Genomic DNA, 21,714 nt, shown 5'->3' on the forward strand with positions numbered 1-21,714 from the left:
ACCGTCATTCTCCCCTGATTTCTCTCATCAACAAGATGTATCAGTCTGCAGAAACAACTCACAGCATGTTTTTTTGTTTTTCGCACTATTCTGTGTAAACTCTAGAGACTATTGCTTCAGCAGTTTCTGAAATACTCAAACCAGCCCATCTGGCACCAACTGATGTTCCCATTCTGATGTTTGATGTGAACATTAACTGAAGCTTTTGACCTGTATCTGCATGATTGTATGCATTGTGTTGCTGCCACATGATTGGCTGATTGAATAACTGCATAAATGAGCAAGGGTACCAGGTGTTACCTGTTAAACTGACTGTATATTAGTGAGACTGTTGACTGGACAAGTGGTAATTCCTCTATTTTTCAACAATGTTTCAGCATTTAAAGGCAGCATAAAGAAATACGCTTTATAAATACACTTTGAACACAAGCGACATTTTTATCAATTATCAACAGAGCGAGCAAAAAGTATTTGTATAGTTCATTTTATGAGCACAAAACACTAACTGATAATAATGCTTTTTTCACATTGTAACTTGAGATTCACATCTTTGTCTCTCTCACACACAAATATATTCTTGGCTACATATCATAAGAATTTCGAATTTGGGTATGCTACAAATTTGCATTTCTTGTTTTGCACACTTTAAGGTCTCATCTAAAAACAAATGGCATTCTGTGCCATCAGTCATACTTTCATTCTTTCTTTCACACACCTTTTATTTCAACATTGCTCGTGTACATATAAGGCTCTGCTCTTGTGATCTTCTGCATGAAATCCGCTTGAACCCAGGTAAAACTGGCAGTTTATCAGTTAATCTGTTCTTGCTTCACAAAATAACTAGTTGAACAGAACAGAAATGTCATCATGCTTTCATATATTTCAGGAACCATTAAGGATGCAATCCGTTCGTCTATGCCAGTAAACACACACAGATACATACACACACACAGATACATACACACACACAGACCAACTAGCATTTGCACTGGCCAATCTTTTAATCCTAGTATCAGCAGCAGACTTTGTAATCTGAATCTCTGGGGGTTTCCATGGGTTACAGGGCTACACTATAATGCATGATGGGTAATAAAGTAGTTAAAGTAAGTGTGATTTTTTTTTTTCTCTCTGAGTATGATGGTTACAAATGAAGACATTCATGTCCATGCCACATTTGACATGTTATATTTATAAGCAATAGCTTATTTATGAGCCAAAAAACCCCCCACCATACAGTTATAGGTAAAAGAGCACAGCTAGGAATACAGAAGAAACCAAAATCTAATTCAACCACATTCATTTTAAAGGAAAATTATATTTCAACCTTGATCGCAAACATGATACAATATAGCGTTTCAGAAATGACTTACGGCAGGGTCACTCAGGGCTCTTTTCAAGTTGATAGAGCTGAGTTTAAAGGAAGCACTTGAATGCAACAGTCCAATCCAACAATATAAATAATCATGTTCTAGCTCCTTATCCACATGGCCTCTACCACAGATGCACGGACATTGTAATTCTATAGATGCTTACATAAAATTATGAATACCAGCATGTCCTGTCTGTCTGAAATGCATATATATGCAGACTTAAACTGTGATTCATGATTTTTCCTTTCTTTCCTTTTCTTCATGCAGTGGTGCATTCTGCACACCTGTCATGTCTCTGACATACATCCATCCAGCTCCCCTTTTTTCCCTCATTCATCTACAATCTGTCTTAAGCAAAATTTCAGAAGACTAGCTCTGAATGTTATAGAGACCCTTAGCAACAGTTTTCACATTATAATATGGCAGGAAGTGCCTGAAGTCTTGTCTGATATCTCATAACGATACAGTGAGGGAAAGAAGTATTTGATCCCCTGCTGATTTTGTACGTTTGCCCACTGACAAAGAAATGATCAGTCTATAATTTTAATGGTAGGTTTATTTGAACAGTGAGAGACAGAATAACAACAAGAAAATCCAGAAAAACGCATGTCAAAAATGTTATAAATTGATTTGCATTTTAATGAGGGAAATAAGTATTTGACCCCCTCTCAATCAGAAAGATTTCTGGCTCCCAGGTGTCTTTTATACAGGTAACGAGCTGAGATTAGGAGCACACTCTTAAAGGGAGTGCTCCTAATCTCAGCTTGTTACCTGTATAAAAGACACCTGTCCACAGAAGCAATCAATCAATCAGATTCCAAACTCTCCACCATGGCCAAGACCAAAGAGCTCTCCAAGGATGTCAGGGACAAGATTGTAGACCTACACAAGTCTGGAATGGGCTACAAGACCATTGCCAAGCAGCTTGGTGAGAAGGTGACAACAGTTGGTGCGATTATTCACAAATGGAAGAAACACAAAAGAACTGTCAATCTCCCTCGGCCTGGGGCACCATGCAAGATCTCACCTCGTGGAGTTGCAATGATCATGACAACAGTGAGGAATCAGCCCAGAACTACACGGGAGGATCTTGTCAATGATCTCAAGGCAGCTGGGACCATAGTCACCAAGAAAACAATTGGTAACACACTACGCCGTGAAGGACTGAAATCCTGCAGCGCCCGCAAGGTCCCCCTGCTCAAGAAAGCACATATACATGCCCGTCTGAAGTTTGCCAATGAACATCTGAATGATTCAGAGGACAACTGGGTGAAAGTGTTGTGGTCAGATGAGACCAAAATGGAGCTCTTTGGCATCAACTCAACTCGCCGTGTTTGGAGGAGGAGGAATGCCGCCTATGACCCCAAGAACACCATCCCCACCGTCAAACATGGAGGTGGAAACATTATGCTTTGGGGGTGTTTTTCTGCTAAGGGGACAGGACAAATTCACCGCATCAAAGGGACGATGGACGGGGCCATGTACCGTCAAATCTTGGGAACCTCCTTCCCTCAGTCAGGGCATTGAAAATGGGTCGTGGATGGGTATTCCAGCATGACAATGACCCAAAACACACGGCCAAGGCAACAAAGGAGTGGCTCAAGCAGAAGCACATTAAGGTCCTGGAGTGGCCTAGCCAGTCTCCAGACCTTAATCCCATAGGAAATCTGTGGAGGGAGCTGAAGGTTCGAGTTGCCAAACGTCAGCCTCAAAACCTTAATGACTTGGAGAAGATCTGCAAAGAGGAGTGGGACAAAATCCCTCCTGAGATGTGTGCAAACCTGGTGGCCAACTACAAGAAACGTCTGACCTCTGTGATTGCCAACAAGGGTTTTGCCACCAAGTACTAAGTCATGTTTTGCAGAGGGGTCAAATACATATTTCCCTCATTAAAATGCTAATCAATTTATAACATTTTTGACATGCGTTTTTCTGGATTTTTTTGTTGTTATTCTGTCTCTCACTGTTCAAATAAATCTACCATTAAAATTATAGACTGATTATTTCTTTGTCACTGGGCAAACGTACAAATTCAGCAGGGGATCAAATACTTTTTTCCCTCACTGTAAGTGGAGACCTTTTTTTGTTCTTTCCTCTCTCTATTTCCCACTTCTCTCACTCTCATGTCACTCTATATTTCCCTGTGTTTCGCACAATTACTCTCTCTCTCTCTCTCTATATATATATATATATATTTTTTGCTCTCTCCAATCTAGTGAGTTTCTTAAAAGATTTTTTTTTTTTTTTTTTTTAACATAGCCTGGCAATGGAGACTGTCAGGGGTGAGCTTAGTCATCAGGAGAAGTGTCTATTACCACAAGAAAAAGTAAGAGGTGTTATGACTTAACGATCTATCAGTTCTACTTCAGTACAAAATAGAAAAAAAAGATGATGTTAAAATGATGCAGAAAGATGTGAGATTCCTGGAACAAGATTTCAAGGAAGTTAATGTACAATGAGGTCCAAAAGTCTGAGATGACTAATGAAAATGCTTCTACTATTACATTCTTCTCTAATTTAATACAAAATGTTTCAGTACAAATGATATTATCAGCAATAACTTGAGTGAAATGTGGATTCATAGAAATGAAAAATCATGCTTATGCTTTAATGACAGTTTTCACTCAAGCTGGCATGGAGTCCATGGGTTTGTATAAAACCTGACGATCCATGTTAAATCAAATCCACTGTAATGTTAACTGGACATGTGCTTCGAGGAAATTTTACCTTTTGTACAACATGGTCAGTATCCCAAATTTGCTTAAATTTAAATGACTCAGTGCCCAGTTTTAAATTTCAATGTGGTCTGAGACTTTTGGACCCCTGTAATGGATTGTAATTTTCCAACAGTGAGCCCATATACAAACTTCTACATGCAGAGCCCGTTTTCTTTGTAGAGGAATAGAATGGCTCACTTTCTTCATGGGAGGTCTGCATTGTTGCTTAGCAAAAATCTGCCTTCTCACTTCACCTAGAGTTTAGGACACTGCACAACATTAGTTGAAGTTTTATTGCACATTTAGATCTGGTCTACCAGCTTCTGGCTATAGTTATATAACTAGCATTATTGCGGAAGCAAGTGGCTTAAGGTGTTTTTGTTCAGTAAGAATCAGACATGCATGCACACACACACACACACACACACACACACACACACACACACACACACACACACAGACACACACACACACACACACACACACACACACACACACACACACACACACACACACAGACACACACACACACACACACACACACAGACACAGGAATCAGTGTTCCTTTTCCCACAGGGTGGAGCATATCCAACCAGCAAAGGTTTTCCAGCACATTTTACTTTCCGGTACAGTGACCACAACATAACAGTTTTGTTTTTTGATAGAGGTCTTACTTGCTAAAAAAACAACAAGAACAACAGCAAAAAAAATGCTCTGGGCATTACACAATCAAACATTATCATAGCCCAGATTCTTTGCTAATGCCTGGTATACTTACATACTTTTACAATAAATATCATTCGCTTCCACTAATGATTGCAAGCATTTCCATTGAGTATGCACACTTTCACATCTAATATACCTATAGTTCATTTCAGTTCAGCTGCAGAAACACTGAAATATGAGGTTTACTAGGCTCAAACACACTGATTGTCAAAATTATTAGTGCATAAAGGCTCCCTTAGCTTGCCTTCTGTCCCAGCTAACAGTCATGCATGTCATTCAATTTTTAATTAAAGCTGAACATAATCACTGCTTGGTCACTAGAGTCATTGTGGTTCTCTTTGGTAAAAACAAAAGCATGAACTGGCACTTGCTAATTGAAAATTGAAGTGTGATCACCATGCTAAATGATAACCCACTCTCTGTTGCCATATCTACAAGCAAAAAAAGGGGAAAAAATCTCACTCATATTTTGTCTCCATTGCACATACTGTATTTACCTTTAAATCGGCTTTACTTGTTTTTTCAGCCCACCTGATGGGTTTAGGCCATTGGGATGAAAATGTCATTGCAAAAGCTTGGACATCAATTTATTATGGATTGTGAAAAAGTTATCAACCTTTGATAATCCAGTTTTACATTCTTGGTAGAGGCCATCAAAGTTTACTGTAAAATGTCAACACAAACTACATTAAAATGGTAAATGGCACACTTACATAGCACTTTTATCCAAAGCACTTTACACTGTCTCATTCACATACACAGTCAAACACCATGCAAGGTGCTAACTTGCCATCAGGAGCAACTTGGGATTCAGTGTCTTGCCCAAGGACACTTTGGTATGTGGAGTCACATGGGGTGGGAATTGAACCACCAACCCTACAATTAGGGGACAACCCACTCTACCGCCTGCGCCACAACCACCACAACATTACACTTGGGAGTAGGCTCCTCCATGTCCATCTGTATTTGTACACCAAACCCATTTATGGTTTACACCTAGGTATGGTGTTCTTTTGTTTATGTGCTTTTTGGTGCCAAAAAATACCTTTTGGAATTATGGAAATAGTAAACCTTTTGGAATCAGTGTCATCATACCATAAAAGATTTTACCACATGGTTTGGGGTGATTTAGTTGAGCTTTGATTCATTTTATAAGAAAAGGCTTCTGTCTATCCACCCTTCCCCATAGCCCAGTCATGTGAAGAATATGAGATATTGTTGTCACATGCAGAATCATGCAGTAATCAGTACTTGTCAGATATTCCTGGAGCTCCTTTAATGTTGCCGGTGGTCTCTTGGCAGCCTCCCTTGTATGTTTTTGTCTTGTCCTTTTGTAAATTTTGGACATCCTGTTCTTGGTAATGTCGCTGTGGTACTCAATTTTCTCCACTTGTTCAACATCTGTCTACAAGTGAGATATTGTACAAGCTTTGTAAGCTCTTTGCAGACCATGGCGTCAGCATTCAGATGAAACCAAGAAGATGTGAAGAAAAATCCAAGAGAAGCAGCTGGTCTTTATTTGGTGTTAATCAGAATAATTTCATTGATGACAGCTGTATGATAATTAGTTTTGCACATGAGATTGAATATGATTGGTTCATTCTGAACACAGCCACACCCCTAATTATAAAAGGGTGTACACACTTTTGCAACCAGGTTACTGAAACTTTTACATTTTTCCTTTTTCCCCCCTAAAATGTTTATGATTGTTTTTCACTTAATTTTTATATGTTGTAATTTCACATTAATCGTAGAAAAAGTTCTGACACGATTTATCTTTGTTTCATTTTTTCATCACAAAAGCCTACCTTTTTTAACAGGGTATACTTTTTATATCCACTGCATACCCTTTATAATGTTATCACTTACTGTCAACATTTTTATTTTCTTTATAGTAGAAATGTTAGAGGGAATGAAAACAAAAAAACTAAAAGTAACAAACTTTTTCATTTAACGTGAACAAAATGACTCTAAGCTGAAAATACAGCCTAAACCGAAACATTTCTATGAATAAAACACATCTGAAAAACAGCAGCGGTCACAGAGTGAGCCTCTGTGGGAAAAGTGCACAATCCAGGTCATCCAAAACATAAAAATGTTTTATATTAAGCGCTTCAAACAAACTGGTAAGTGTATTAACATGGCTGTCATCTCAGATGTTGCAACAGATGTGTGTGCTGTTTAATGTATTCCAGACATGTTATCTTCAGTGTAGAAATGACATTTTTACATTTATATCCTTATCTGTAAATGTTAGAAATTATACCAGTATTTCCATTTTACATAAAGACTCGTCCTGACAACAGGTGAGTCTCCATTAAATTTCACTGAATGCGAACTGTAAAGGGGTTATAACATGTCATTGTATATAAATGTAAGAAGTGTCATACATTTACAGAATAAAGTAACATATTACTGTGTTCAGATGAGTGAATGTGTGTGTTACTGCAGAATATTCAACCTCTTACCAGTTAACACTTATTTTGTGCTTTTTTAACATTATTAATATAGAGATTTAACTTCTGCTTTAAAGCTTGTGAACAATCAATTGTTGATTTTTTGTTTGTTTTCAAAATATAATGTTAATATTTTTTTAATGTATGCGCTATGTAAAGCATTTAACTTTTTCATAGCCTTCAATTTGCACAATGTTTGAATTACAACATCGGGCAGAATGTGAAATAACGTTTTATTTTTTAAGAAAAAATACAGAAAAAATTTGGCTTTTTAATCACACTAATTGATTAATCGAATAAATAATCAACAATAATCAATGCATTTGCTCATGATGTTACTTTAGAGATAGACATGTTGTTAGATGATTTAGACTAATTTACTAGGTGGATCACTCCCAAAATTCTTAATGTCCAAAGTCCATAGTAGGGACCAAGTAACAAAGTAAATAAGTGGATGCTGTATGTGTGTTTTTATGGAGCTTGTAAGCTTACAAAAGCATTTGAATATGAATTTGAATTTGAATTATATATGCCTAGGCTACTGTACATGTCACATTAAATTATTTAATACATAATACATAATCGTGAAACTGCTAGGGGTAACATTTCATATTTCAATGATTGGGGGGGGGGGGGGGGGGAATTAGATGCCTTCAAAACCCAGCATTTAACCAATCACAGTTTCATGTCACTCTGAAAGTCATTGCTTTTCCCTGGGATACCAGGATGTCTCACCTTTGACCAAATTTTATGTCATAATATTATTAATAAAATATTATTAAGAACGTAAAACTTGTATTTATGAGATTTGGATTTTTCGGGTTTGTATTAGGGGTCTGAATGATTAAAATTTGAAAATTTACCCCTAGCAATTTCAACACAAAGGAAAAAACATCACAGTTAAAAAAAAAAAAAAAAAAAAAAAATGTATTTTATGATATATGTACAGTAAGTAGGTTAATTCAGATATACGAAACTTATATTTAAATACTTTTGTCATCTTCTCCATACGTTTTCTGCTTTACGTCTCTCTCTCTCTCTCTCTCTCTCTCTCTCTCTCTCTCTCTCTCGTATAAGACTCTGCAATAGGAGGTGTATGAACAAACCTGCTCGCGGTGTTAGAAGAGCAAGTCTCGCTCAGAAGCCCGTTTCCTCTCTCTCTCTCTCTCTCTCTCTCTCGCTGTTGAGTTTTGTTTGGTTTTGTCGCTATTCAGATTCGTATGAAAAGCTAGAAGTTTGAAGCTCTGACTGAGCGTGGTACTCGTCTCACACACTTGGGGCGATTAGACAGAGACCCAGAGACATCATCATGGAGCTGTCCACTGCTGCTGAAGCTGAATTCCCAGACCTTTACTCAGTCATTCCCTTCAATGTCACGTTCCCGGATGATGTGACTGGCTTTGTCCCGGATGGGCAAAACAACACTGATCAACAAAATCCCTCGAAAGGAACAGCGGGGATCGTAATAGCCGTTTCCATTACGGCTCTCTACTCCATTATCTGCGTCGTGGGACTTCTCGGGAACATCCTTGTGATGTATGGGGTGGTCAGGTAAGAGCTCCAAGCAGTTAGAGCAATGAGATTCCCATTCACGATCACTGTGCTTGGTTCAAATTTGATTTAGACTCTGTTTACTATTCCAAAAGCACAGAGTAGATTAGAGCAGTCATTTAAAGATTGTAGCACATTAACTTTTAGACTGTTACAGACACATCAGTTCATGTTGAAGTGATGTTAGTGTCGAAGAGATGTTTGGTTTAAAATGTTCTGGTATGATGACCTGTATTTACAAAATACACAACCTAGTGGTAAAAATGTAAGATTTAATATATATATATATATATATATATATATATATATATATATATATATATATATATATATATATATATATATGACCAATAATATATATTATTTAAGTGTCTACATACATACATACATACATACATACACACATGCATAGCCTACATACATACACTCATTCCTAGGTAAAAAATAAATAAATAAATAAATAAAACATTGGGGGGCCAAGACCAAAATGGCAAAATATTACAATTTGAGTGGTCTTAACAACAAATCATTGGACAGGAAATTACCAAGAATTAAACAAACAGATAGAGTAACTTAGTATGGGATTTTTGTAGGCTACACTCAGACATGTTAGTTTGAATTTTACATCAAACATTTTAATCACTATCATGGTTTTACCTTTGTGTACAAGAAGATTATATAAGTGAATTTCCCTGTTTCTAGCCTTTTTCCCCAAACCAAAGATTCGTTGTTAAAAACATTAAAAGCTTAATATTTTGTCCTTTTGTCTTGGGACATTTTTTTGTACAGGTGTGTGTGTGTGTGTGTGTGTGTGTGTGTGTGTGTGTGTGTGTGTGTATAAACAAACAAACAAACAAAAAAATCAACAACTGAGACATAAATTGAACAGGTTCCAAAGATATTTGACAAACAGAAATGGAATAATGAGTCCCTGAACAAAGCGGGAGTCAATATTTAAAGTAACAGTCAGTATCTGGTGGCCACCAGCTGCTTTAAGTACTACAGTGCATCTCATCCTCATGGACTGCATCAGATTAGTCAGTTCTTGCTGTGAGATGTCACTCCACTCTTCCACCAATGTATTTGCAAGTTCTCGATCACGTCTGGGGGACATGGTTACGTGTAATTTTCCACTGTAAGGACGATCAGCTGTCCTTCCTGTCTCCCTGTAGCACTGTCTTAGGCGTCTTACATTACCAATATTGCATTAATTATTGCACAGATAAACATTTGCCTTAATTGCCTACTGCCTATAAATTGTTAGTGTCTTAAGGACTGTTCCACAGGTGCATGTGCAATAATTGTTTATGGTTCATTGAACAAGCAAAGATATGTAAAGCTTATTTGGATTTTTAAAAATTATCTTTAAAATACGGTCTCCTGAAAAGTGGACTTGTCTTTTTTTGCTGAGTATATAATATAAATCATGACAATAATAATAATAACAATAACAATAATAATAATAAACAACAATAATGATAATAATAATAATAATAATAATAATAATGTCATTATAAGCTGAAAGACAGACTGGCTGTGAGGAAAAGCAAAAGAAAGAAAAATACAAAGTCTAAGTAGCATGACAGTGTGCAGGGCTGTGTAGCCAAATTATCTAGAATAGAATAAAATAGAATTGAACTGCAGAGAAGAGAATAGGTGTTTTATTTATTTAGGTTTAGCAAAACTATATAAAAAATTAAAATTGTGAACATGCTCAGGGGCAGAAATGTAACGTTTACAACAGTAGTGGATTACATAGCATGTCAGTGCACTCAACATCCTCTGTGTGGAGAAAAAGGGGTGAAAATGCGACACAAAAGGGATGAAAGTAAGGAACGTGATCAGATTTAAAAAAAAAAAAAAAAAAAGACTAGACAGTAAATGGGAATGCATTTCAATCATTATTTTGAGAAAGTCAACCATGAAGTAACTGTCTGATTATACACCAGGACTAACCACACCATAACAACCCTTAATTGAACAGATCTACTACTTGGGAATATTTTGTTATTGGTTTTGCTGTTTTGATGTCTAATATTAGTCATTTCTAATAGATACATTATATTAAATATTGTTTCTGTATTACACACATTCAAAATGATTTATATAAGGATCATTAATTAATAATTAATTTACAACTTACCTCTATTTATATTACACTCAGAAATCAGAAGTGATTGCATTCTCCTTGTACAAGTCCATCTGTGTGTTAAGTGGACTTCCAAAGTTTTAGAGTTGACCAGCAGCTGGGTTCAGTGCCCTTGAGTGAGCACCAGTTTGAGTTAGGAGATCCCCAGTGAGCAAGAAATGGAGAGACATACTGTATAGAGCTGGTGGAACTGAAGGACCTCCTAGGTGAAAGATCCTGCTGGGCTTGAGCTTGTTATTCTTATTTTTGGTTTTTGGATTACAGGATAAAGTGGCATTCAGTACTGACAGTGCACAAGCAACAATATCATATCATCATTAATTTAATAAAAGAGATATGAGCAAAATAATACATAAGCAAGTAAGTAAGTAAGTAAGTAATTTTTTATTCATAAAGCACATTTACAACAACAATCAGTCCGTACAGGATTTCGCGAGTTTTATTTATTTATTTATTTATATTTGATCGTTGCGGCCAAAAATGCTTGATTTTGCTGCGGCTTTTTAAAAAAATTTCAAATTTAAACTGCCCTAATGATCACTTCAATCAGCTCTTTATATGCTGCTCTCCATTTTTGGCGCAATGCTATCCCCTTCTGGCTCCTCGGAGTCAGAGAGGGTGTTTTGGCTTTCCGTAACGGAAGGAGGAATCACAATGCGAGCTCCAAAATCCGTCAGAGAGCTGGACCTGGAAGACAGAGCAAGAGATCGGGCAGCGCTCCGCGAGGCTCTGAAACCCAACTCCCTTTGGCCAAGAAGAGAGCGAGCCATGAGTAGAGCGGCCTGATTGTAAGGCGTTCACAATGCGCACAGTCAGACCTCTCGAGGACTGCCCTGGCGTGCTCCACCCCTAGCATTTCACACAGAAATTGTGTATGGTTAATGGCTCATATAAAGTAGAGACTCAGGGATTTAAGAATTTGTAGTGTTTCAAAAGTACTTATTTATTTTTTTTACCTAGCCTACTAGGTTTAAATATTGTAAATTTATTGTGCCATATTGTAGTATACAGTGTGTTCCTATATAAAAACCTTTAGCTGTGTTGTCTGTTTTATTATATTTGGTACCAGTATTGTGGAGAGGTGTGAATTGTTTGCCCAGCAGGGGGAATCACAAACCTACCCTTTCCCATTGCTCTGCTCACCAGCAGCTATATACAGAGTCATACTCTACACACAAAAACCAACAGTGTCTTGACCAATCTTATAATAGACTTGTGGTGATAAAATAATAAATTTGTTTATACTGAAAATGTCAGATAAGTTGATTTCCATGGAACACCAGTGTACTACAAGAAAGGGTGAAATAATTATTGTAGTAACTTAAATTGTGGGCAGCATAGCTTTGCCGCCTCACGGCTCTAGGGTCCTGGATTACTGCGTGGAGTTTTGCATGTCCTCCCCATGTTTGCATGGGTTTCCTTTTGAGTTCTATGGTTTCCTTCCCCAAAATGTGCTGTTATTTGGACAGACTGTGCTAAATTTCCTCTAGGTGTGAATAAGTGTCTGAATGTCTGTGTGCTTGGTGGCCTGCGATGGATTGTGTGCATTGTTCTAATCCAGTCTTGCACCCAGTGTTCTTTGGATAGGATAAATGACCAGATAGGCTTAAGCAGTTCATGAAGACGAATGAATTAATTAAATTACATGATGGGATGCATGGCTGTGCTTGGGTATAGACATTCATTTGTATTCTTATGACATTAGCTCATACTGACTGCCTTCTCATTATCATCAGAATAATACTGAACACCAATCATGTTCTAGCATTCTGTCCTATATGTCTAATGGAGGAGAGTCTCTTTTAAGGGGCATCATAATTAAACAGGAGGAGAATATATGTATACTGTACATATTTTAAAAATAAACAAACAGTTATCACCATTCTATGCTCTGCAACATGAGACCATTTGGCCTCCACAATGGTCCTGAACTGTGGTATTGAAAAAAAAAGGGGAAAAAAAGCCAAAGCTGGGTCTAGTTTAAGAATTACAATTACATTATGAGTTTACAGTATGCTGTATGTACAGGGAAGGCTCAGTAGTTAATGCTGTGGGCTACTGACCAGAAGTACAAATCCCATACCAGCAAGCTTATACTGTTGGCACCTTAAACCAGGCCTATAACATTTAACTACTGAGTTCAGCTGTAAGTTGATTTGGATCAGCACATCTGCCAATTAAATCAGTGTTAATGAAGTTTGTATCATTGCACTCCATTCCAGTTGGCCAGAATGTGCTGAATCATTTTTATAACAGCATGGCACTGAATGTCGTGTTGGCTGTGATTCAAATGTGCTTGTTCTAATACGTTGTCATTTCTATAATAACAGCTAATTCATATGACTTATACTGCAGATTCGATTCAATTCAGTTTTATTTGTATAGCGCTTTTAACAATGGACATTGTCCCAAATCAGCTTTACAGAAATATATAAATTCAAGATATAGATTTTAAATGTGTGAATTTATCCCTAATGAGCAAATCGGAGGCAACAGTGGCAAGGAAAAACTCCTTGAGACGATATGAAGAAAAAACCTTGAGAGGAACCAGACTCAAAAGGGAACCCATCCTCATCTGGGTAACAACGGATAGTGCGATTATAAATATGTAAATCCTTTCTATAAATGTGCTAATACTACATGGTCAAATAGTACAATTGTGTAACCAAGAAAATTCATTACTGTTTTTACAAGAAATCTGTTTTGTTGAACTTATCCACTGTGCAAAACTGTTTGTGGCAATTGCAGTCCTAAAGCTATAGCAGCAATTGTAGTCCTAGCCATAATAGCATAACTGTTCATATGAACTGGAGTCCAAAGCCATCTTATGGTTTTTCAGTGGTACCATCCTCAGCAATCTCACAGCAATCTCAGCTCACAAGCTGTATCATGTGGGGCCATCCTTAGCAGCAGCATGTAACTTCCAATTAATGAGAACTCCAAACAGAAGTAGGGCATCAGGATGGAGTAGGCATGTCTGGAGAGCAGAAGGTGTCAGGTTCACTGATATTTCAGGAATAAGGAAGTTAGCACTCTCGTTTAGCTGAGTTTAGCTTTCTGATAATACTGCAGTTAAAAAAGATAAATTGGCCTTGTGTGTTGGAGTAAACATATGTTAATCAACACCCTTCCCTATTGGTAGCTGTTATGCAATTGGGGAGGATCAGCTAGTTGGTGGGAAAAGCATACAATATAATCCTAGCCTGAAGAAAAAGATTTGGGAAAATTTGGCAAAAAATTGTAAGCAGGTTTGTGCTACAGGCTTCAGTAGTGCACTTTTACGTAGTGTGTATAACAAAGTAAAATACACTATGAGGGAAAGTAACTATTACAGTCAATGCTGCAGCTTGGATTTAAAAGCTAAAAATAAGGGTTACAGCCCAATAAACTGACAGTACCTCAGGACAGAGGTTGTGTACCACCTCAGTGTCATTTCTTAATGGGAAACTCAGCTATTTTGGTGACACTTCCCTGAAAAGAATTAGTGGTTTGCACGTTTGCCTCACACCACCAGGGTTGGGGGTTCGATTCCTGCCTCCACCCCCTGTGCATGGAGTCTGCTTGTTCTCCCCGTGATTCAGGGGTTTCCACCAGGTACTCCTGTTTCCTCCCCCAGTCCAAAAACATGCATTGTAGGCTGACTGGCAAATCTCGGAATTGTCCATAGTGTGTGAATGGGAGTGTGTGTGCAATTGTGCCCTGCAATGGGTTGGTACCCTATCCAGGATGTCCCCCACCTTGTGTCCGAGTCCCCTGGGATAGGTTCCAGGCTCCCTGCGACCCTGTGTTCGACAAGCGGTACAGAAAGTGGATGGATTTGCCATCTTATACGCTCTCTCATACTTGAGTTACTAATAATGCATTTTTATCACAAAGGGTTTCTACATGTGTTTGGTTAGGAGTAGTTGTGCATGTATACATATTGTCAGGCACAAGAACAACTGATCAGTCATGTTCTATGCATGGAAATGTGTTCAGTTTGTGCACTTGATAATTCTTTCTTGGGCAAACAAGAGTCTACAGAGACTTTCCTTAATGGAAGCCAAAATGACATTTACTCAACTAATTGACTTGGCTTAGTGGTCCATTTAATTTGGTTGCATATTATAGAAAATAAAACCATGTCATCAGATGCGTGTCTGCTATAGAAGTGTACAGTTTTATAATGAAGTCGCTGAAACTCATTGGCTTTTACAACTTCCATATAATCCAAAGCTGTTGCGATTCAAATTCATTGGAGATGACAGTTAGCGTGGGGGTGGTGGGGTGGGTGTAGGATGGTCTTTTGTGTATTATTTTATCTGCAGACTTGGACAAAAGTGTTCAAACTTATAGTTATTAACTGAATAAGGTATAATGTGATAGAGACAGTGCATACAAAAGCCACATATTAAATTTTATCCGTTCTCTGGTTTCAGAAATGGATAGCCAGCTAAGCAAATACAAGAATGATTGAAATACTTTTGAAGCAGTGGCGTAGCCAGGAATTAATTTAATTGGGGGATAAGAAAATGTGCTGGATAAATAAAAAAATTTCAAGTGTGATGCTCTCTTGCATTTTGGATTGAGTACTGAGCACAGTAGTAGGTGTGGTCATTTAATTACTTAAAGCCTGATCTATTCTCAATCAGTGCCGCTATTTTAATAACTTTAGTAAGCATAGGAAATAAAATACTGTTATGACAGTTTCATTGAAAATGATTAAAATATAATACAAGTAATCACGGGAAATTAACATCTTCCTTTTAAAAAAAACATATCTACCCTTCTTCTTTCTCCTCCTGCAGTAGACCTCCAGTATTTTCATTGGCTGTCACTGTGATATCCCTATGCCAGTATACCTATCTGGAGAAATGCATGATTGGTTAATCCTGTTTCTGACATGAGCAGTGATGACTGTGATTAAAAAAAAAACTGCAGGATGCATCTTTTTGACATCTGGGACAGTTAAGAAGTTAAGAAGTACACCAGAAAACTTGTCTGGGACAGTTAAATATAAAAGAAGTACACCAGAAAACTTGTTATAAACATCATGATAGTGTAATTACTGTGCAAAACAAAAAATTTGAGAGGTATATATTCATCTGCGCTGTATGTGTGGTAACACTTTCGAATACGGATCTGTTTCTTAGTAGTTCTCTGGGAGGCATGAAAGAAATAGTTATTGATTAGCTAATAGTGAACTACCACATTCATCTGTGTGCTATTACTTACTAATTTGATAATCAGAGTTTCTAGTTAGTTAATAGTAGTTACTAGAAACTTAATATTGCATTATTCAGTTCTTCCTGTGTATTTAATCATTAATGACGGATCCGTATTCTAAAGTGTTACCATATGTGTATTATATTGACCACCCAAAAAATATGCATTTGCAACTGTCTATATGTTGCGATTTTTAAGTCAATAACTGTATGTAAGGGTGGACATTGTAACAGGGATTCAAAACTGAAGCCAAAATGTCTCTGAGGCCCTCTAGTTGTAGTGCCTTTTTTTAACCCCGCCCAGTCCCATGTTATTGAATGTGAACGAACCCAAACTTATGTGTGTCAGAGTTAGATGAAAATCATGGAGAGCAGCGATTTTGTCCTCAAAATACAAGTTATATTGTGTGTAAAAAAAGCTGTCGTTTACCAGTATATTTTCAGTTGGTAAATGACATTAGCTACTTATACTTACTTTGATTAAAATGATGAATAATGTCAGCTAGCTAGCAAATGGTAGCGCAGTCAATCATGACACAAAGATCTAAAATCATTTTCTGACTGGTAAAATCAGTATACTTGTGAAAATTATGTCACTACAATTTAGCATTTTTTCATATTAATTAATGAGGCTGTACTTACCACTTCGAGTTAGCTTATGTACCATCTTAAGTTGTACTTCTGTTACGAGACGGCGAAATTGGCGCGGCAGCTCACAAAGTGTAGTGCCGCCCAGGGACGTGGCGGAGCAGGACTACACTTCCCAGTCATACCCGCGCTGGAGTTCGCCGGAGTTCTAATTACGAACACCTGTACACACCTAAGGTTATATAAGGGCCTCCCTAGCATGAGCTGCTTGCGAAGTAACCGCTCAGCAGCCTCATCTCTGTTTGATTACCAAGCTGGTTTCATTATAAGTGTTTTCCCTGGTGCTCGACTTCACGCTCGTCCCTCACTACGCTTTTGCCTACGTCCCTGATATACAGCTTACCTGCTCTGTCCCGAGTCGATTCTCGTCCTGTGTTCAGTCACACGCCATCTCTCCGCTCGCCCGCGCTTGTCTCCGTCAGCGCTTCGTAACAGATTACTTTGCCGTACTATGGAGGCAGCAGGCGCCTCGGATTGGGAACGTCTCGTTCTGGAACAAAACCGCGCGCTAGCGGTGTACCGGGATGAGATATCCGCGTTGCGTGCCGAAGTCTCGCGACTGAGCGTTTCCGCATCCACCAACGCCACGCCCCCGGCCCTCGCGTCACCACCGCCGACCGCCCCAGCGCATGTTCAGCCGACACCAGCTGTGCACATTCCAGCGCTGGCTGTTCACACTCCTGCCCCGGCTGTTCATTCTCCTGCGCCGCCGGCGCACAACCCGCCTCTGCCCACACCAGAGAGTTACGCTGGGGAGCCGGAGCGATGCAAGGGCTTCATGTTACAATGTGCGCTGTTCTTCGAGAGTCACCCAGAGATGCCTGAGGTCCGTAAGTTGACCCATTTTATGGAATTACTCTCCATGGCTGAGTGGGAGCGAGGAGGGGGTGTCAGACCCTCGTTAGATGACTTCCTTGCCCGGTTCCAGCACACCTTTGATCATTCTCCTGATGGCTGGGAGACTGGTGATGAGCTCATGCAACTCAAACAGGGCTCTCGTACTGCAAGAGAGTATGCGCTAGAGTTTCGCACTATCGCTGCCTGAAGTGGCTGGAACGAACCAGCCCTTACACCGCGTTCCGCCGTGGCCTCGATCTGGAGTTACTGCATGAGTTGGCCTGTCAGGGTGAACAGCTAACTTTTGATGACCTCGTGGATCTGACCATAAGGCTGGACCGTCTGCGCCATACCAACCGTTCCATATCACACGGTTTACTGCCAGCTGAGCCGGGCACAGCAGGCGAACCCATGCAGCTCGGAAGGGCACGGTCCCACGAGGAGGAGAGGGAGAGAAGACGCAATGAGTTCCGGTGCTTCTACTGCGGTGAGGACACCCACGCCGTCCGCCAATGCCCGCACAGGAGGCGCCAAGGGAACGGGGGGTGCACTGACAACCCAGCTTGTCATGCCCGGGTGAGTCCTAACCAGTCTTGTAGGTCTCACGTATTTTCTGTACCTGTCGTGATAGAACATTCAGGCCGTTCTTTTGTTCTTTCAGCACTCATCGACTCCGGAGCAGCGGAGAACTTCATAGATGAGAAGACGGTGCAGGAGCTCGGCCTTCCCATACGTCCCCTCCTCCGTCCTCGTGAGCTCCAGTCCACTGATGGGTCGCCTATAGGGGGAGGCGTAATATCTCACAGCACACACCCTGTCTGCCTTCAAGTTAGCGCCCTTCACCACGAAACTCTGGTCCTTTACCTCTCCACCAGACACCCTGTTATACTCGGACTCCCCTGGCTGGAACTGCACAACCCCCAAATCTCCTGGACTGACAAGCAACTCACCCAATGGTCCCCATATTGCTTGCAGAATTGTTTGAGGGGCCCCACGGTCCCTTTGGCCACCACGACTGTGGAGAGTCCCCTGTCGCCTGCCTCAGTTAAAATTCCCCCCGAGTACCACGACCTCCTTGAGGTGTTCAGCAAGGAGAGGGCCAGTTGTCTCCCACCTCACAGGCCCTACAACTGTGCCATTGACCTCCTCCCCGGGGCCAGCCTACCTCGGGGCCGTGTTTACCCGCTCTCCCAAGCGGAGCAATTGGCCATGGAGGAGTACATTCAGGAGGCTCTCCGGCAGGGGTACATCCGACCGTCCACATCCCCTGCGTCTGCCGGGTTCTTCTTTGTGGAGAAGAAAGGAGGGGGCCTCCAACCATGCATTGATTATCGGGCCCTCAACCAAGTGACCGTTAAGTACCGATATCCGCTGCCTCTCGTCCCCTCAGCCTTGGAACAGTTACGGTCCGCCACCCTCTTCACTAAGCTGGACCTCCGCAGCGCTTATAACTTAATTCGTATTATGGAGGGGGACGAGTGGAAAACGGCCTTCAGCACCACGTCTGGACATTATGAGTACCTGGTCATGCCGTATGGGCTCGCTAACGCCCCCTCCGTGTTCCAGAACTTGATCAATGACGCTCTGAGGGACATGCTAGGAAAGTACGTCATCGCCTATATTGACGACATCCTGATTTACTCGACCTCCCTGGAGGAACATGTCCAGCATGTCCGGCACGTACTGCAACACCTCCTGCAGTACCAGCTGTACGTAAAGGCCGAGAAGTGCGAATTCCACCAGCACACAATCTCTTTCCTGGGGTATATCATTAGCCCAAGGGGAGTTGCCATGGACCAGCATAAGATTCGGGCGGTCGTGGAGTGGCCCACTCCGCAAACCGTCAGGGAGTTGCAGCGTTTCCTTGGCTTTGCAAATTTTTACCAAAGATTCATTAGAGACTTCAGTAAAGTAGCGCAACCCCTGACGTCACTCCTGAGAGGTAAGCCCAGGCAACTGCTGTGGACCCCAGTTGCCCAGGAGGCCCTGGAGAGACTTAAGCGGGCCTTCACCACAGCTTCCATTCTCAGACACCCGGATCCCTCCAGGCCGTTTGTTGTGGAGGTCGACGCGTCGGAGGTGGGAGTGGGAGCAATTCTATCGCAAAGGTTTGGCGAGAGTCCCGAGTTACACCCCGTGGCCTTTTTTTCCCGGAAGTTGTCGCCAGCAGAGCGCAACTATGATGTGGGGAACCGTGAACTTCTGGCCATCAAGCTGGCCCTAGAAGAGTGGAGACACTGGTTGGAGGGGGCAGTACACCCATTTGTTATCTTCACGGACCATAAGAATTTGGAATATCTACGAACCGCCAAACGGCTCACTCCTCGCCAAGCCCGCTGGTCCTTATTCTTCTCCAGGTTCCAGTTCACCCTGTCTTACCGACCTGGTTCAAAGAATACAAAGGCCGATGCCCTGTCTCGCATTTATGCCCCAGAGCGGCCGACGGAGCAAGAGAGTTACATTATGCCTCCCTCCTGCATAGTGGGCACCTTGGAGTGGCCCCTAGCACAGAACTTAGCCCGTATTCCCAGCGCAAGAATCCCAGCAGCCTGTCCTCCTGACAAGCAGTTCGTGCCCAAGCGGTACCGTCTTGAACTCATCACCTGGGCCCACACGACTTTGGCCACGGGCCACCCGGGGGCCCGCCGCACTGCTGGCCAAGAAGTACTGGTGGCCCAACATGCCCAGAGAGGTTCAGCGCATCGTATCCTCGTGTTCCTCTTGCGCTCAGTCCAAAGGCCCACGTGCGCTCCCGGCTGGGAAGTTGGTGCCCTTACCCATACCTGAACGTCCGTGGTCCCATCTGGCCCTCGATTTCATAACCGACCTGCCAAAGTCGCAGGGGAACTCCGCGATACTGGTGGTCTCGAAGTCGCTGCGCTTAATTCCATTACCAGCCATCCCATCTGCCTTCACCACAGCGGAACTCCTGTTTCAACACGTCTTTCGCTACTTTGGCATCCCCGAGGAGATTGTGACTGATAGGGGGCCACAGTTCACATTGCGGGTTTGGGCCAGCTTTATGAGGAAGATGGGGGTCGCCATTAATCTCACGTCCGGTTACCACCCCCAGGCCAACGGACAGGCAGAATGGGCCAACCAGGAAGTCATACGGTTCCTTCGGACTTACTGCTCTGCCAACCCAGGGGACTGGAGTCAGTACCTTCCATGGGCGGAATACGCCCAGAACTCGCTACGGCATTCCGCCACCCAGCTCACCCCGTTCCAGTGTGTCTTGGGTTACCAACCGCCATTATTCCCCTGGAACGCGTCCCACATGGACTCGCCAGCAGTGGATGAGTGGTTCCGCCGAAGTGAACAGGTCTGGGAACGTGCCCATCAACAGCTGGTGCAGGCATCCCACATTGCTAAACGAAAAGCCGACCGGCGCCGGAGGGCTCACCCTAATTATCGACCCGGGGACCGGGTGTGGCTCTCCACAAGAGATCTAGGACCCCTCACGGGCACAAAACTTCAACCGAAGTATATCGGGCCCTTCCGAATACTGAGGCAAATTAATGAAGTCACGTATCGTCTGGACCTTCCGAGACACAGTCGCATCGCCCCGTCTTTCCACGTCTCACTTCTCAAACCGGTGATCTCAGGCCCCTTGGCCACAGCGGTGCCGGAGGATTCCCCACCGGAACCGTTGGAGATAGAAGGCCGCCCAGCCTACCGCGTCCGCGACATTCTAGAATCCAGACGGAGGAGAGGGGGACTTCAGTATCTGGTAGACTGGGAGGGGTATGGACCAGAGGAACAGTGCTGGGTTCCAGCCCGAGACATTCTAGACGCAGGCCTGCGTAAGGACTTCCACGCGGCTCATCCCGACAAACCGGCCCCCCGGAGGGGGGGGAGGCCTCGGAGAACTTCGGCTCCCGGAGTGAGCCCTTTGGCGGGGGGCTCTGTTACGAGGAGGACTACACTTCCCAGTCATACCCGCACTCGAGTTCGCCGGAGTTCTAATTACGAACACCTGTACACACCTTAGGTTATATAAGGGCCTCCCTAGCACGAGCCGCTTGCGAAGTAACCGCTCAGCAGCCTCATCTCTGT

The 21,714-nt window shown here is 41.8% G+C and overlaps 1 protein-coding gene across 2 annotated transcripts in view; it reads left to right on the forward strand.

Moving 5' to 3' along the window:
- The first annotated feature begins 8,538 nt into the window (after window positions 1-8,538).
- oprd1a (opioid receptor, delta 1a) overlaps window positions 8,539-21,714 on the forward strand; it is a 32,055-nt gene continuing 18,879 nt past the window's right edge. The window contains exon 1 of one of the 2 annotated variants that reach the window (XM_053638479.1): window positions 8,539-8,820. In XM_053638479.1, coding sequence (XP_053494454.1) covers window positions 8,579-8,820 — 242 coding nt within the window. In that variant the 5' untranslated portion in view covers window positions 8,539-8,578. The remainder of the gene's footprint in view (window positions 8,821-21,714) is intronic. The other variant, XM_053638480.1, reaches the window with a different exon arrangement.

The sequence above is a fragment of the Ictalurus furcatus genome, chromosome 12 (assembly GCF_023375685.1).
Source record: "Ictalurus furcatus strain D&B chromosome 12, Billie_1.0, whole genome shotgun sequence".
NCBI lineage: Eukaryota > Metazoa > Chordata > Actinopteri > Siluriformes > Ictaluridae > Ictalurus > Ictalurus furcatus.